At 43.5% G+C, this 16,877-nt stretch overlaps 1 protein-coding gene and 2 pseudogenes across 9 annotated transcripts in view; all 3 read right to left on the bottom strand.

Moving 5' to 3' along the window:
• The window catches only part of Lpin2 (lipin 2), a 74,292-nt gene that overhangs the window by 41,349 nt on the left and 16,066 nt on the right, over positions 1–16,877 (bottom strand). For 2 of the 9 annotated variants that reach the window (XM_087566544.1, XM_087566550.1), the window contains exon 1: positions 7,604–7,929. In XM_087566544.1, coding sequence (XP_087422670.1) covers positions 7,604–7,708 — 105 coding nt within the window. In that variant the 5' untranslated portion in view covers positions 7,709–7,929. 9 annotated transcript variants of the gene reach the window in all.
• On the bottom strand, positions 12,635–13,306 carry LOC148003909 (tRNA-splicing endonuclease subunit Sen2 pseudogene; annotated as a pseudogene).
• Positions 13,316–13,979, bottom strand: LOC148003908 (tRNA-splicing endonuclease subunit Sen2 pseudogene; annotated as a pseudogene).

Here is a 16,877-nt window from a genome sequence, read left to right as displayed (position 1 = left end):
GTTATACATAAAAATCTATTGTGTAAATTTAGTTGCTAAATGTAGGAAAATACAGGCTGTTATGAAACTTGTTTTCTCTTGAGAGGTATGAAACCCTTTGGGTTTAAATTTTGTAGGATACAAAAACAAAAGTACATGGAGGCCAGGACCGTAACAGGTCCTAACCCTGGAAATGGCCAGAACAACCTGCTGACTACACAGGAAACCCAGTAGCAGTAACTCTCAGAGAGCTCACTTGTCCCAGTACAGACCTTATTTTGAGACAAGATTTTATGGTATGATTTTGGCTGTCCTGGATGAAACTTATGTGTACACTAGGACTATCCCCAACTCACAGATACCCATATCAAAGGTGTGCACCACCAGGCCTGGCCTCCAAGTATTTAAAGGAACAAACTGAAACTTCAGATACATTGGTGATGTTATAGGGTGGATGTTTCTATGTGCCTCCTACTCCCACCACTCCATGCACTGAACATGCACTGCAGCCCTAATGCTAAAGTGAAGGTGTTTAGAGATGGGCCTTTAGTCCTAATCAGGTTCAGGTAAGATCATGAGAGTGAACAGAAGTGCCCCTTCCTCACTGGTGTCCTATATAAAGATAAAGTTAAGAGCCAGCATCCCTTTACCTAGTCACGTGAGGACACAGCATGGCATCTGCAAAACTGTGAAAGTGCCAACCACTTGTGTACACGTGTACACACACACACACACACACACACACACACACACACACACACACACACACACTTTAGATACCAGTACCAGTCAACTCAAAGTCCTAAAAGTGATGCTCACACAACAGAAACCAAACACTTTTCTCCAGACACTGGCAACAGCCTCCCTGGGGAAAACCTGCATAGATCTAACTTAGATGGTGACAAGACACTCACCTCAGAATGTTAAGTCTCAAACACACCCGTGAGAGCAAACAACATCCACACAGGTTGTTCTGAAGAACCCTTTACGTGGCCCAGCAGAAAAGTATAGACAAGAGAGTCTGCTGGTCTGAAAAGGAAGTTCCTGTGGGGAGTCAGTGTGGGTTGTTTGGTGACACATGAACAACCCAGACACACACGGTTACACAATGAGAGGTGGGCCAGGGTTATCTCAACACACACAACACTACAATCTATACAACAAGGCTTCAAGAATGTAAAGAGCTACAGTTTTAACATTCAACAATATACCAGGGTATTTCTCCAGTAACCATGTTCAGAAGAGCAGGAAAAGCTACATGCTTTCTTGTACACATCTTTAGATTTCAAAATAATGAGCAGAGTCTAACATGGCAGGCACTCAGCATACAGGATAGGGAATGTCAACTTCTTCCCCAACCCCCACCACAACACTGACAAGCCCAGACCTGTTTGATGCTCCCACAACACCATATAATGAAATAAATCATGTCCCTACCTATATTTTCATCCCTATTTCTCTCATTTCTAACTTCAAGACACTGTCTTATAATGAAGTTTTCCAATAGTTTAGTTCTTATCTCTCAAATAAAACATGCCCAGTGTTCATGTCCAATATATGAGGTGACTTGTGTACAGAGAACATCTAACTTGGCTGACAAATAAGGAGAAATATAAAAAGTAAAATTACTAGGAAATGTAATGAGTTTTGAGATTTTGAAAGCTATCAAACCTATTATTAATTACATCAACCTATGGAATGACTAGCTACATAGGAGAAGTTTTAGCTAAATGTTTATATTGACTCTTTTCTGAACTACAATTTTAAGAGTTCAAATGGCTATACCTTGAACTATTCAAAATAGACTTTACAAACAAAAAAAATTTATTCTTTCATAGTGTATACTTATATAAACTTTTTAAAGAGATGAATTTATTTATATGTGTAACTATATCTGCATGAAAGTGTGCCCAGAGGCCAGGAGAGTGTCTCAGGTGTTATGTGGGTGTTGGGAACCTGTGTATTTTAGGTAAGCATGTATATAGTCATAGCAATCAAGACATAGAACAATCAGATTGCCTCTCCTCCAGTCCCCAATGCCTCTCTGTGGAATCTCTCTTCCTCCAACTACCTATTTTCTGTCCTTAAGTCTCCTGAGTTTATACAAACAGAATTATGTACTATGAAGGATTTCCTGTATTTAGCACAATGCATCTAAGATTTTTTTAAAAAGTGTTGTATGTATTAGTGCATTTTTTGTTTGTTTGTTGTTATAGGGTTTTGTTTAGTTTTTAGAGACAAGATCACTATGTTGCCTTGGTCGGTCTCAAACTTAAAAAAAGGCACATGCCCAGCTAGCAGTCTGGTCTGTGATACCAATGTGTGCTACATAGTATTTTTCTACATATTATATTACCCCATGAATCGTTATTATTCTGGGATATATATTACCCCATGCATCGTTATTATTCTGGGATATATATTACCCCATGCATCGTTATTATTCTGGGATGTATATTACCCCATGCATCGTTATTTTTCTGTGATGTATATTACCCCATTCATCGTTATTTTTCTAGTATATATATTACCCCATGCATCGTTATTTTTCTGGGATGTATATTGCCCCATGCATCGTTATTATTCTGAGATATAAATGACCTCCAGTTTACCCTTCACCCTGGGTGTTCCTAGCTCTTGGCGAGTCTAAGGCAAAGCTTTAGGACTTTATCTGGTAATACTCAGGAGTAGTAACCTGCTGGTTAGATACAGCTGTAAAGTTTGTGTTTGCAACCACTGTTTTCAAGGCATCTTCCATGTGCTCAGGGGAGTTTCCTATGTAAACGAAATCATTTCTCAGATTACTTTCAAAATGGCAGTTTTTGTACTTAATGTACTCATTGTGTGAGCTATGCATTGATGGCCAAAGCACGTATTCTTTATCCCCTCAGAGGAGGATGTAACCCTCAGCAATAGACAAGGCATATGCTATGGACTGTGTTTGGTATAAAAACCACAGCCCATAGAGGACAGGTCTCCTACTTGAAATCAAGCAGCTCCACAGAGACAGGCCCAGCCACATCTCCTGGTATGTCATTGTCTTTTAGGAACTTTGAGAGATATGTGTACTAAGAAATCTCAAGGGCTGGAGAGATGGTTCAGCAGTTAGGAGCACTGACTGTTTTTCCAGAGGCTCTGAGCTAAATTCCCAGCAAACACATGGTGGCTCACAACCATCTGTAATGAGATCTAATGTCCCCTTGTGGTGTGTCTGAAGAAAGCAACAGTGTACTCACATAAATAAAATAAATAAATCAAGAAAAAGGAGAGGAGGAAGGAAGAGGAAGAGGGAGGAGGAGGGAGAGGGGGAAGAAGAAGGGGAGGAGGGGGAGGAGGAGGAGGAAGAGGAATAATTCGGGCCACCCCAGAATATAGGATTTCCTTTTTGAAGCATCCCTCCCTACTGGAGATTCTTTGCATTGACCTCTAAGCCAAGAATTAATATGACTCTTTTAGAATCAACACTTTCCCTGGACTTAGAACCTACATGAAGATTAGACTGTACCCAGGCTGGAGCTGTACTTTGACTCTCAAATAGTCTAACATTCATGTAGGTTGTAGGCCCCGGGAAAGACATGCTAAACCTCATCTATCTTCCCCTCTTCATTTTCTTGACCTCTGTCACCCCCTTTAAAAGAGGCTTAGTTAAGTCCTACAGCCAAGTGATGCTGGTGCTGATGCTGAGAACTGTGAATTCTGTGTGAAGGTCTCCTGCATCTGATGGTAGCCTGGTAAAGCTCAGGTAGCAATGAGCCCCATGAATTACCACTGCAGTTGGGAGCATCACAGCACTTCTACTAACAAAGCAGCTATTAACACTTGCAGGCCCACAGTTCAGTGACATTAACAACTCAAGGCTAAGAACATCGTTATCTCTAAGTCTGACAGGGACTGGAGAGACTGCTCTTCCAGAGGTCCTGAGTTCAAATCCCAGGAACCACATGGTGGCTCACAACTATCTGTAATGAGAGCTGATGCCCTCTTCTGGTGTGTCTGAAGACAGCTACAGTGTACTTATATATAATAAATGAATCTTTAAAAAATAAGTCTTATAGAACAATATCTTCTTTAGAAAGAAAGCTGTACTTAGAGTAAAAATAGAATTGGTTTTAGTACAATTCTGAGTTTGCTTGTTTGGCTGGCCCTGCTGTATTTAAAACCTCAGTTAAGGAAAAGCAGAACCATCTAAACCTTCCCTGCTGACGATAGGTAGCCAAGTCACACTTTTATATAAAAGGGAAAGCAGTACTTTTACAGTGTGGGACCCACAGACACTACTACAATCAAATAATCAAGAGGTGACTCATTAAAACGATTCATTGCTTCTGTGGTACTTTGTCAAAAAAAAAAAAAACCACAAAACCCCAATCTAACTGTGAGATGATACCAGACAAACCCAAATCAATAACACAACATGTCTGTGCTCAGGACATATCACTGAGATGTGAAGACCGTGAAAACAGGAAGAATAAGAAGGTTGGAAGAGACTGACTGAGGACATGGCAACCAGAGGGGGATTCAGAAATAGAGGGAGAGAGAGAGAGAAAAAAAGAGAGAGAGAGAGAGAGAGAGAGAGAGAGAGAGAGAGAGAGAGAGAGAAAGACAATTCCTGGGCTCCCTACTGCTTCAGTCTGTTATATGTGAGAGGAAATACAGTGGGGCTTAGCAGGGATTCCATGTCCTGTGCTCCCTCTCTGGCTCACATCAAAGGCCCCTGAGGCATCCCTAGACCCAGCATACCCCTTCACTACATTACAGTATTTCCGAAGTTCTCAAGTGACTGACTCTAAAATGTCACCTTATTTCAAACTGATGACCAGAGGCAAGCTTTCAGTTACCAAAGTTGAAGGGGACACTTCCTGCCTTTTTTTTTCCTGTTTCATTGTCCTTGAGGAATTGGTTTTTTCCCAAGATAGTGTCAATCTCACGAGTGAGTGCCAGCCTATGTGGGTTGTGGTTCTGTGCTTTGTTGGCAGGTGTGAGAACGTAAGGTGGCAGAGGACCTCTACAGTGACCTCTACAAGCCCAGCTCCTGTGCCCCGGGTGGAGATTCACTACACTTCTGAGGTTATACAATCTGTGTGTGTAATAACACTTCTGAGGTTATACAATCTGTGTGTGTAATAACACTTCTGAGATTATCAACTCCTCGTTCAGGTTTGCCCCGGGTTCACTTGAGGTGGATTCATGTTTTTTCTTTACCTCTATTTTGTTTTTCATTTTGAGACAGTTTTAACATATAGCCCAGGCTGGCCTCGAACTCATCAGTCTCTTGAGCCTAGGAGTCACCATACTTACAGATACTTAACATACACACTCTAGGCAAGCTCCCTTCCAGATGGATATGCAGCTAATGCTAAGACGGTCTACCAAAGGCACCCAGTAACAAACAGGATTTCATCACAGAGCTAAGATGCTACCCTTACAAAATAGCATCAGCAGGACTGATGACTTACATAAGACATTTAGATAAGTCCTCTGGAGCATAAACAGGATTTGAGGAAGAGGGGGGGGGAGTTCTATGATAAGACATGAAAACTGACAAAAGTTGCCCTGTTCTCAATTAGGTAAAAACAACATCACACGCAGAAGCTATTTACTCTAGAATGTGAGCCTATGGTTTCCTTTTCCTACTGCATGGATTTTGTAGACTACATAAGTGTATAAAACACTTTCCCGCCTGAGAAGGGTGCGATTTCAGAGCTTTTAGAGTTGTGTCCAATTCCTTTAAGACCAAGTCAGCAGCCTGAGGGTCCATCAGAGCACAAGTATTTTAGAACACTCTTGGGTGCAAGGATTTCTGCAGGGCCAGCAAACACCCAGTGCTACTCCTCAACAGGGGGAGGGTGGTGGAGGAGGAGAGCCATAGAGCTCAGCTTAGCATGGGAGCTGTGGGGATAGGGGTGGGGAGAGTGGAGTGAAGACATTAACAGAATTTCAAAACTAATTTCCGCCACAAGTTTAGTACTCAGGAAAATAGGACGTCTTGCCTTATCCTTCTGTCTTTCTGCCTGACTCAATACTTAGAGCTCTAGTTAGTTTAGAAGCCAAGACTCTATTGCACACACCCATGTTCGTTCGAAAGTCAAACTTCTGGATAATCATTACAGCTAATTAAGCAGATATCAAATCTAGTATGCCAGCCACTAGTCATTCAGAAAACTCTCTTGGGGTGGGGTGGTGACTCACAGCACATCAGTGACATAAGAGGGAATTAATGCAGTGTAAGCAAGTGTCTATGACTGCCCTTGGAAAACATCAGTAGCAAAACATCAATGAAACGCTCTTGCAATGGGCAGTCTAGTCAGTGTGTGGTGCTAAGTGGACTTCATAAATACTCCATAGAGAAATAAGTGTGTCCATATCCTTTCCTCTGACCTTTAAGACAAATGTGTGTGAATGCACGTGAACACACCCTTTATATTATACAATAGACTTCAAAATACAACGGTCTCCCACACAAGCTTATGACTTATATTCACACTCCATTACTGCTGCTGCTGCTAAGTCAAAAGTCTGCATGTGGACCCCTGGTGAGCTCAGACCTACAAGCAAATGTCATACAGAATATGGTGAACCTCCTACGGCAGCAGCATAAGTGCTTTTATATCTTTAAAACTAAAATCAGCCAAGTTAACAGATTTCAGAAATTATTTTTATTTTGTTGACTTCATGCTGATTTCCATAAAAATATTCAATCGTATTTGCTTAAAAAAAAAGTAACCAAGGCAATTTAATGAGAAGATATAACAACATCAGTACTTTCATTAAGAGTTCCAGATTATCTGAATAGCTATTTAGCCTCTGCCTTACTTTAAAATGAGCATTTAAGCCAGCCCTAGTGGCACGGGACTGTTATCCCAACATTCAGGAGTGCTGAGGCAGAGGGATAGTAAGTTCAAGGCCAACCTATAGAAACAGTCAGCATTAGCAACACACCAAGACCCTGTGCAAAACAAAAACCAAAGTAATTCAGGTAAAATGTATTCAAACACATTATTTTCCTAAGGTTCTACCAGCTAATGAGTTAAATGATATTGTCTTCACATCACTTTAACAGACTTCAAGAACTCAAGCTTAGAAGCCAAGTTTGACTTTGTACCTTGTAGCAAGAGAAAACTAGATTAAACAGTTCAACCCCCTCCCACATGTCAAGCATATTTTTTGTTTGATCATAGTCATAAAAAGAGTAGCCTACAGGCATTCTTTTGTATCCAAACAAAATGCCAGTTTCAAAATACTCGCTTAGCCTTATAGGAGATTTGGCCAGGACAATAAAAACCATAAAACTTAAGTGACTTCTACCCCCTCAACTACCACACTGAGATCAAGAGCAGAACTCAACACACTACTCTGAAATCTAGCTGCAGACAAGTTAGAGCAAACACATTTCTTCTCGGCATACAGTTATTAAATAACAGAATAAGGACAGCATAAAGGCAAGAAGGGAGAGCAGGCAGTCTCTTTGCTCTACTAACATTTTAAGAATTAGAAACTCACCACAATACATTTTCCACACTAGAGGCACTTTCTACTTTCATTCAGCAGGTGCTGTCCCTTCCCAGTGCTACCCAGACTGGGCCTCAAGCAAAGAGAGAGAGAGACATGGGAGAAGGGAACTCACCAGAATACCAGGAGGGGCCTTGCCATGATAAACACCTGCAGTTTTACTCAGCGAGCTTTCCTGAACCTTCTTCTCATCTTCACTATTATCTTCTAGGTAAAACATCTTAAAACTGAAGAAACTTATCAAGCATGACTCTACTGAGGTGAATGCAGCAACACAGTTACTCTGTGGACGACCAAATGCTAACTGACTCAGAAAGGGACATGGTTAAAACTGAAAGCAAACAGGTCTTTAAAAAAAAAAAAAAAAAGCAATGCACACACCACTTTACCAATGAGATTTGCTCAAAATGCCTCAGCCCCATCTCTCCACAGATGATAAGCAGGGGCATGGGGCAGGCTACGGCATGTGTTTACACTGATAGGTACCAAGTCCTGCCCAATCACAAGACGTCAACTACAGTTGCCATCACACACAACAGGGATTGAGTTAATGATTCCTTAAGCCAATCACATTTTCATATGTAGAAATAAAAACAGCTATCACAGGGGGGAGGAAAACTCCTGTAGTCATGTAAGGGAAATGCTTTTCACATGTTAGACGCATCTCTGTGCTCCTATAGTCTAACTACTAAATACGGCTACCTCACTATACTGGCATAACCAGCACTTCTCACAAACTGGGACATCCCCAGCTCAGCACTCTATAAACGACAAAACTAGACTTCACGGGCCTGACAAAACAGCATTTAGTTCCTGGTCTTTACTTGCCAGCTCTCAGAATGCCACTACACAGCAACCTCAAACTTTTCTAGAACCCTAAAGTATATAATACACATAGGTAAGACACATATATATACTTGATTTTTAAGTTAGAATATTTTATTGAAGTCATTTTTTAAGACTCTGGAGTTCATTACAAAGAGCCTCCGCCACATATGCCTACTGAATTTTCAAGCAGGTTAGTACTAAATGCTATAATAAAATGAGTGAAGACAGTCACTTGATTTGGAAGACTTGGTATGAAAAAAGAAAGTAAAATTGTGATGTATATGTGAGTTGAAATGATATTCTATATTCTGAATTAAGTGTATTAATTGATTTTTTGTGGGTTTTTTCTACACCTCGTGGGTTAAAGTATGGTACAGGTGCACACACTTAGATAGATGTGCACATGTTCAGAGACTGACTAAGTCGGCCTCCTGCTGCACTACTCTGCTCTTCCTTACTGGAGACAGGGTCTCTCATTGTCTGACAGCCAACAAACCCCAGTGATCCTATTACTTCAACCCTGGGCAGTGCTCCAGATGTGCACACGAGCTCCCGTGTGTGCTGGGACCCAATGCGGATCCCTGTCTCACCCACTGAGCTACCTCTGGCCTCTGCTGCTTCCTTTATAATGTGACAGAGAGGAGATCTGAAATTACACATACAGCTCACATTCAATTTCTGCTGTACACCACTGTATACCACAATCTCGAGAGGCAAAATGTGTTCCTGATGAGGAACAGAAGACACAGGATTTTAATCGTTCTACACAGCATTTGCCTCATCGACATTCATGAGCTTCACACGAGCAAACCTGTCCTTTGCCTTCAAACTTCACAGGGCAAACATTGTGGCCAAGAGGGGACGGAAATGCTAACTACAGCAGCACTCCCTCAGCACCCAAATAGTAACACTATGGCAAGATGGAGGTGTCCCGGTGGGCAAAGCATTTCCCAAGCCTGACAACCTGAGTTCTGTCCCCAGAACTCTTATGGTAGAAGAAATGACTCCCATAAATTGTCCTCTGACCCTCACACGCATGCTGTGGTTCTTTACCCACAAAAGAAAATGTAAAAATAAGGAGAACAATTACAAAGTCAACCTGTTCAACATTAAAAACAGAAAAACCCATTATATTCAAGTCATTTTCCCAGCTGCTGTCAGAGAAGACTAACAAAGCATCCACATTCACTTGCCCTTTAATTACACATCACATGCACAACTTTCCCCTCACAGGGGAACTGAAGAGTTCTCACGGCTGAAACATTATGCCAAGGACAAAAATTCCAGTCTCTTTCTCCATGACCCTGGCATCAGAAAGGAGTAATAAAACTTCACTCTGAGGTGAGAGACATGAGAGGTCAGCAGAGAAGAATGGGAGAAACGCGAACAGGGGATTAAAGAGAAATGACCTAAGATTAAAAAGTCAGAGGCAGAGGAAATAAAATATGGGTAAGAAAATAGATACAGAGAAATCATCAAAGGGAGAGCTAAGCAGGAGGGAAGATGGAGACAAAAGAGAGAAAACCACCTATTTTAAATGTGAGGAAGCCAAGGCTCAGAAGGAGGTTGAGCAGGTAACTAGAGGTCAGGCACTGAATAAGGTACAGGTGGAGAGACTCCCTCCAGTGTCTCCAGTTCTTTCTGTGGTTTGTTTGTTTCATTTGCCAACCTGAGGCCCAGAGAGAATGTACTATAGGGGTGGGTGGGGAAGCAGCTGACAGACTCAGAGGTGAAGGCTCAACAAGTGAAGAGTGTGGAAACTCAGCAGGGCAGTGACAGTGGTGTAACAAAGTCTGTGGGCAAGGTCCACTCCAGAGGCCTCTTACATAACACATGAGTCACTGGGTTTCCTGCCCGCCTCAGTGTTATGTCACTATTTTGATGAATACCTCACAAAATGTCCTGCCTGCAAAGGAGCACGCACCATGGACCCATCAGAGACGAGCTCATCTGAACACCGAGGTCGCCACCCACGGATCCCCGAAGGCCCATCTGGTGGCACTTTTCATCATGTTCAACACACACTACAATCACAGACAACAGTTTCCAACCAGCCTCATAATGTTCAAAGAAAAGTGTCAACCTCTTCTGCCCAGGTTAAAAATAAAAGTAAATCCTGAGGGCTCTGGAAGTGACACAGTTTAGCAGGGGCACATACCTAGCCTTCAGGAAGCCCTGGGTTCAGTCCCTAGCAAGCAGTCAAATAAAGCATGCCTGTATTGTAGACACTCAGAAGGAAAGGAAAGGGGGTCAGGAAGTTCAACACCATCCTCAAGTATGTGGAGAGTTAGCAAAGCCAACCTGGGCTAAATGAAGTTTTTTGTTTGTTTTGATTTGTTTTGTTTTTTATGCAAATGGTTGAATCCTGAGAAAAATCTTTTTTACTTTTGCATAGCATTTTTGCCAAAAAAAAAAATTATCTGCCTGCCTTGACCCCCACAGGAGCAGATCTCCCTATTTGCCCAGACTGAACTCAAGCAATACCACCTCTGCCTCCTAAGTCTTGAGACTATAGGGAAATGCCACTCTGATGGCTCTTTTGTGACTTTGGAAAGTGGGGTCAGAATGTGGTGGTGTATGCCTGCAACTCCATCACTCAAGAGGCTGATTCAGGAGTGCAGAGAACCTTGGCTACACAGAAGTTCAAAATAACTGTGCTATAGAGTAAGGCTGTTTGGTGAGAAAAAGGGGGGGGGGGTGGGAGTCTCCAAGACTTAAGTTTACATCCAGCTTCAAGAAACAAAGTTAAAATGATGTCCAGAGAATCAGATTCCACCAGATCTGTTTGTTTTGTTTTTCATTATTAAGTACATGGGACAACTAGGTGGTAGGTAGTCTTCTCCTCTCTTTTTCCTCTTCTCTTTTTAAAACTTTTTATTGATTTTTTTATTTTTACATCATGCACCCCAATCCCACTCATCTCCCTGTCTCTCTCTCTCTCTCTCTTTTTTTTCCTATTCTTTTTTTCGGAGCTGGGGACCGAACCCAGGGCCTTGCGCTTGCTAGGCAGGCGCTCTACCACTGAGCCAAATCCCCAACCCCTCCCTGTCTCTTTCTATCAGCTCTCTGTCCTTGCAATCTGCCCACAAAAAAAGAAACCAACAAAAAGCAAGCAAACAAAAAAATCCACCTTGCAGTGCAAGCTGCAGTGTGTCACAGTGCTTTGCTCAAACACCATTACTTGCAAATGTTCACTGTAATGAATCACAGTCAGGCTCAGGGCCTCTGGCTTCTACTACACTATCAATATTGAATCCTTACCCAGGTTCCTCTTGGATATATGTTGTCGCACGGTTTAATGGAGATCCTGCAGCGGCTCTGGGTCTGTAGGACTGGTCCCTTTACCCACGTCAGCAGTTCACAGACGGGATAGATGATGGGGTGGACCAGCTCAAAGCCCTGGATCTGGGCCTGGGTGTTATCTGAGCTGGTCAGCCCACCAGCTCTCTCACACCCACACTACCAGTGCTAGCTCTCCAGCACTGCCCCAGCTAGTTCTCCCACGTGCTGCAGCTGGGACCAGCTCCTCTCATGTTCTTGGGTCCTGCTTGCCTGCAACTTCACCACCAAGGTCAGCTTTACTGTTCAGCACAGGGGAAGTACAGGGCCTGCTCTCCTGCCACCTTGGGGGTCAGAGGTGAGGGAAAGAAAGCATCTCTCCAGCACCACACCACCTCATGGCAGATGAGAGTTGGGGCCAGCTCTCCAGTGCTCCAGAGCCTTGGGGCTGGCTCACCCACGCCCCTGCCGCAGGGCCAGCTCTACTGTGCTACCCACTTCTACTAGCAGGGGGCCACTCTCCAGAGGGCTGCAGCTGGTGAGGGGTGTGGTCAGCTCTCCCAAGTGCTGTAACTAGTGAGGGGCGGGCCAGCTCTAGGCAGCCCTTGAACACTACATGGTCCCAGAGGCAGCCCAGATCAGGACTTTCACACATGGTGGTAACGTGGGGCAGAGACACTGACACAGACCCCTGCTGCTGCACGGCCACAGGCACAGACAAGCCCCTCAGAGGCACCACAGACTGGGTTTCATCACCTATTGTGGGTGTGCCTTTGGGTGTCTTCGGCATGTCAGCTCTCCAAGGAAGCAGGAAGATTTCTCTAGGATGCATTTTAATAGGTAATACAATACTGTATAACTTTGTGTTCAGTTCAACATACAAACTTGGTAAATAAGTTCACTGAGAATGCATCAATCACTCAGGATTTCAAGACTTCCAGACCTTCAATGGATTTTCAACTATTGAGAATATTGGTTGAAGTCCTTGGGTGAGCTAAGCCACAGGAGTAGATTTTCCACATTTAAAGCAACAGAACATGGGGACCTGTGATCCCCAAATGTGATGTTCCTTTGGGGCAGACTAAAGCCACACAGTCAGAGTTGCTAGTAAACTGTGAACTCTCAAGTTGAAAAGTCAAACCTCATCTTGGTCACTTCTCTGTGGTGAAGAAACCCATCAGTCAGCTAAGAATCATCCTGAACTTGGATCCTCTTCATGCATTCTGGGGTTTCCAAGTCTTTGTTATTCATGGTAGAGGGCTCAATCACGTAACATAGCATCAGCTCCTTAGAGATGTTCCCTGAGATTCTGCTCAAAGTGGAGAATGACTTCCTCCAGCTGAAAACCCCATGGAGAGAACCTCATAAAGCTGTCACCTCTGAGTTCAGTGATGACAGAATAGCGGGCATGATAAAATGGAGGTCCTTTCTGATACAGCAGCAGATCTGTTCTATACTTGAGCCCCACTTTGGGCACCCACCTTTCAGAAGCAGTGGTAGTCCATGTAGGTAAGTCCTGAAGGTGGGCTAGACTATAGTGAAGACTTGCCAGAGCTTCATTACTGTTAAAGGCTCCTTCTCATAGTAAATACTTAAACATTACAGGGCATACACCAAGAAAAAAAGCCTTTTCTAGGCTAACCTGCAGATCTTCAAAGAACATGTATGGTCTTATTCTGCACACCAGTCTCTCTTTGCAGCAATTTTCCATCTAAGATCACTACCTTCTTCTGTTCCTCTTACTCCTATTTCTCTCTTCCTCCTCCTCCTCCTCTTCTTTTTTTCCTTCTCCTCTATGAACACATATTCGTCAGCAGCCCTTGTTTCATCTACTGCCTGGCTGCTGCCTTCTAGTCAAAGGTTGCCCTGGGGCAGAACTGTGGTATCCTCTGCCTCATGCCCATTGAGACACAAGGAGTGTGGCTTGGCCAGACCCCTCCTGCAGGCAGTCTAAGTATGTGTTGAGACCCTGCAGGCTATATTACTGTTCTGTACCCTCCAGTGTCACAAAAAGTTTGTAATTTCCCACTCTGCCTTCCAGGGAGAAGTAGACCTCAGAGTTCAGTGGTCATGCCATGAATTATCTTCTACACAGTGCTCTCATCCTGGTCCTGTGTACGCATGGAATCCATGGCCCATTCCACTTGATGCCGATACTTCTCTGAGGTGATTGTAGGCATGACTGTCTGCACACCTTTCCACCTGGCAGCCAGCTTGAGATCAGAGATTGGTTGCTGGGAATTGAACTCAGGACCTCTGGAAGAGCAGTCAGTGCTCTTAACCGCTGAGCCATGTCTCCAGCCCGTCATTCTTCCTTTCAACTCAAAAACATAAAATAAATGAAACTCCCTCCTGTGTTCAGACTGAGGAATAACAATGTATTAGTAAGAAAATTAAGAATATGTCATTTTGATTAATAAAAAAAATCATTACTTTTAAATGGCAATTACAAAGATTTCCACAATCCCAAGCTAAATGTGGTGATACACAGCACAAGTTCAGAGGAGGCTGGAGGAAGGATTGCTGTGAATGTGATGCTAGTCTGAACTACAAAGTGACACCCTACCTTAAAAGAAATCCATAATTTCTAATAATTCCATAGTTTCAAGACCACTCATGACAAAGTGACCTACATGAGGAGAATCACATTCACCTGAAATAAGGACACCCTGTTCTGAAGAGATCAGCTACACTGAAGTACACAGTTTCTTCCTGTTATCTGTAATTAGCTACAATTCACTATTTAAAGTTAAAACAAGCCAAAGGGACTGTAATGTTTTATTTAAGAACAAGGGGAAATTGCTCTTGCTACCACTCTCTGTGTAGCCAACCCTGGTCACACAAGCGCTTAGCATGTAATAGCTGCAGAGCTTGCTCAAGTTCCTGTAGGCATAATTTTTTGCAACCTACTTTTAATAAGGGTTCGACCTCTCCTCTAGCTCACCAGCCAGCAGAGATAGTAGAAGAGAAGTAATTAGGATGTGGGGAAGTGGACTTGTTCAGCAATAGTTCTTAGACTGTGAGCTCAATCTCCTTTGGCAGCAGTTCAGTCCCACAGTAAACACTAAGTATGACTCAGCAGCTGCAGACCAGTCCTCCAGGCAGACGGACACCACACACGAACCGGCAGCTGAGTCCAGGCCTTTCAACAGGCGACACCAGGCATGAACCAGCAGCTGTAGTTCAATCCTGAATAAACTGCAAGGCTCGACAACCAAGCTGAGGTGAGGCTGTTGAGGCGACAAGCTGCCACAGGAACCTCATGAGAAGTTTTTAGGCGAGTTTCTCTCAATGGCTGTTGAGAGAACAAGTTGAACTCAACAATGCTATGTAAAGCAAACCAATACATGCACGGCACGTCGTTAGTGAAGAATAAAAAGCTGCAGGAAACCAAACCGATGTTCAGTGCTCATCTCCCACTGTCTGTGGGGTCCCATCTATATTCCTTCATCACAGGTCCTTTTGCACGTCTGCTCTAGCAAAGCACCCTTCCACCTGTGTATGTGTCACAAAACATCATGTGCATAACCGACTCTCCAAGGAAACCAGAAGTTCCCACTCGAGTCCCAGTGTTTGCTCCTCTCTCACTCCTTACTAACACTGCAGCATCAACTATGAATGAATAATGAGATGCAAAGAAACCAGAAGTTCCCACTTCGTGTTCCAGTGTTTCCTCCTCTCTCACTCCTTACTAACACTGCAGCATCAACTATGAATGACTCAAAACACAACACAAAAGCCAGAGGCTCTGCCTTTCGGTCCTTTTACAGCTCTCTCTCTCTGGTTCCTACTGTGTTGGAGTAAACTTTATAGGAGAAAGAATTAGATTCCTGCCCAAGAAACTAAATACCTGGAGAACTACTAAAGGGACTTTCTAAAATATTAGTTCTGTCAAGACTCCTCATTTATTATAAGGTAACGCATTTTAGGCTGAGGAGGTGGCTCAGTGGTAGCCATGGTGTGGTCCTGGTTTAATGCCTGTCTGGCAAAAACAAAACAGAACATTTCACATTTTGTTTTGATATCTATTGGTTAATTTAAAAAGTGGTTTCTCAATATTTTCATCTATTAAATGCAAGGATTAACAAATTGTATTTCTCCTGTGGCTTGGGATATTCTTAGAAAACTGGATATACACACCTTAGTTTAAAAACTTTGGAGCAAGCATCCCTCTGAAGTCTACCCCTTCTTGAGCTATGTCACACTTTCCCTGCATTTTGAGGAGCTGCCTGGCTACAGCAGTCAAGCCCATCTGCCCAATAAGAGGGACAAGCTGGGCAGTCCAATTAAGGGCCAGAACTATGGTCTCTGGCTACAGTGTATGGGCAATACTACCACAAGGTAAAGCCAAAAGTGAAGAAGGCTTCTGCCCAGCCCAAGCAGAGGTGTGTAGCGTATCCTCTGTCTAAGGTGCACCACTTATCTAACTATACAAACTTGTGTCAACGTCCTTTAACTCCACCTCATCTCACTGAGCAGTGGTGCACAGGGATGGCATGCTAAGTAGGCCATGTCACCTTACTTCACAAAGAAGTACTACAGAAGCAGAGAGATGGTATAGCCCTTCATCCCAGCATGTGGGAGGCTGAGGCAAGGGCATCTTCAGTTATAGGCCAGCCTGGATCACAGTAAGAGAAGGCTAAAGAAAAAGAAATGTTGAAATATTAAAAGTCTCATCAAACTCTAGAATAGTAATTTTAAAAATGTGGTGGCTCTACTCTTTCCAGAAGTAAATTATTTTCTAGAGATAATAGTATTGAAGCCATAGCAGGAGGAAATAGTGTTAGGTTTACTCCCCAAACATCAAAATTGAAATGACTGAAAACTTGCCAAAACAAACAAACAAACAAAAAACCAAAACAAAACTACAACAACAACAAACCCCAGCAACAAATAGTGGGAGTGTCCACCTCACACCCCCGCACTCCTGAGAGGAAGGGTCAGTCCACCTCACACCCCTGCACTCCTGAGAGGAAGGGTCAGTCCACCTCACACCCCTGCACTCCTGAGAGGAAGGGTCAGTCCACCTCACACCCCCGGACTCCTGAGAGGAAGGGTCAGTCCACCTCACACCCCCGGACTCCTGAGAGGAAGGGTCAGCCTACCTCACACCCCCGGACTCCTGAGAGGAAGGGTCAGTCCACCTCACACCCCCGGACTCCTGAGAGGAAGGGTCAGCCTACCTCACACCCCCGGACTCCTGAGAGGAAGGGTCAGTCCACCTCACACCCCCAGACTCCTGAGAGGAAGGGTCAGCCTACCTCACACCCCCGGACTCCTGA

The sequence above is a fragment of the Rattus norvegicus genome, chromosome 9 (assembly GCF_021556685.1).
Source record: "Rattus norvegicus strain SHRSP/BbbUtx chromosome 9, alternate assembly SHRSP_T2T, whole genome shotgun sequence".
NCBI classification, from domain to species: domain Eukaryota; kingdom Metazoa; phylum Chordata; class Mammalia; order Rodentia; family Muridae; genus Rattus; species Rattus norvegicus.
The sequence above is the reverse complement of the archived record's forward strand: the minus strand, read 5'-3'. Positions and strand labels throughout refer to the sequence as shown.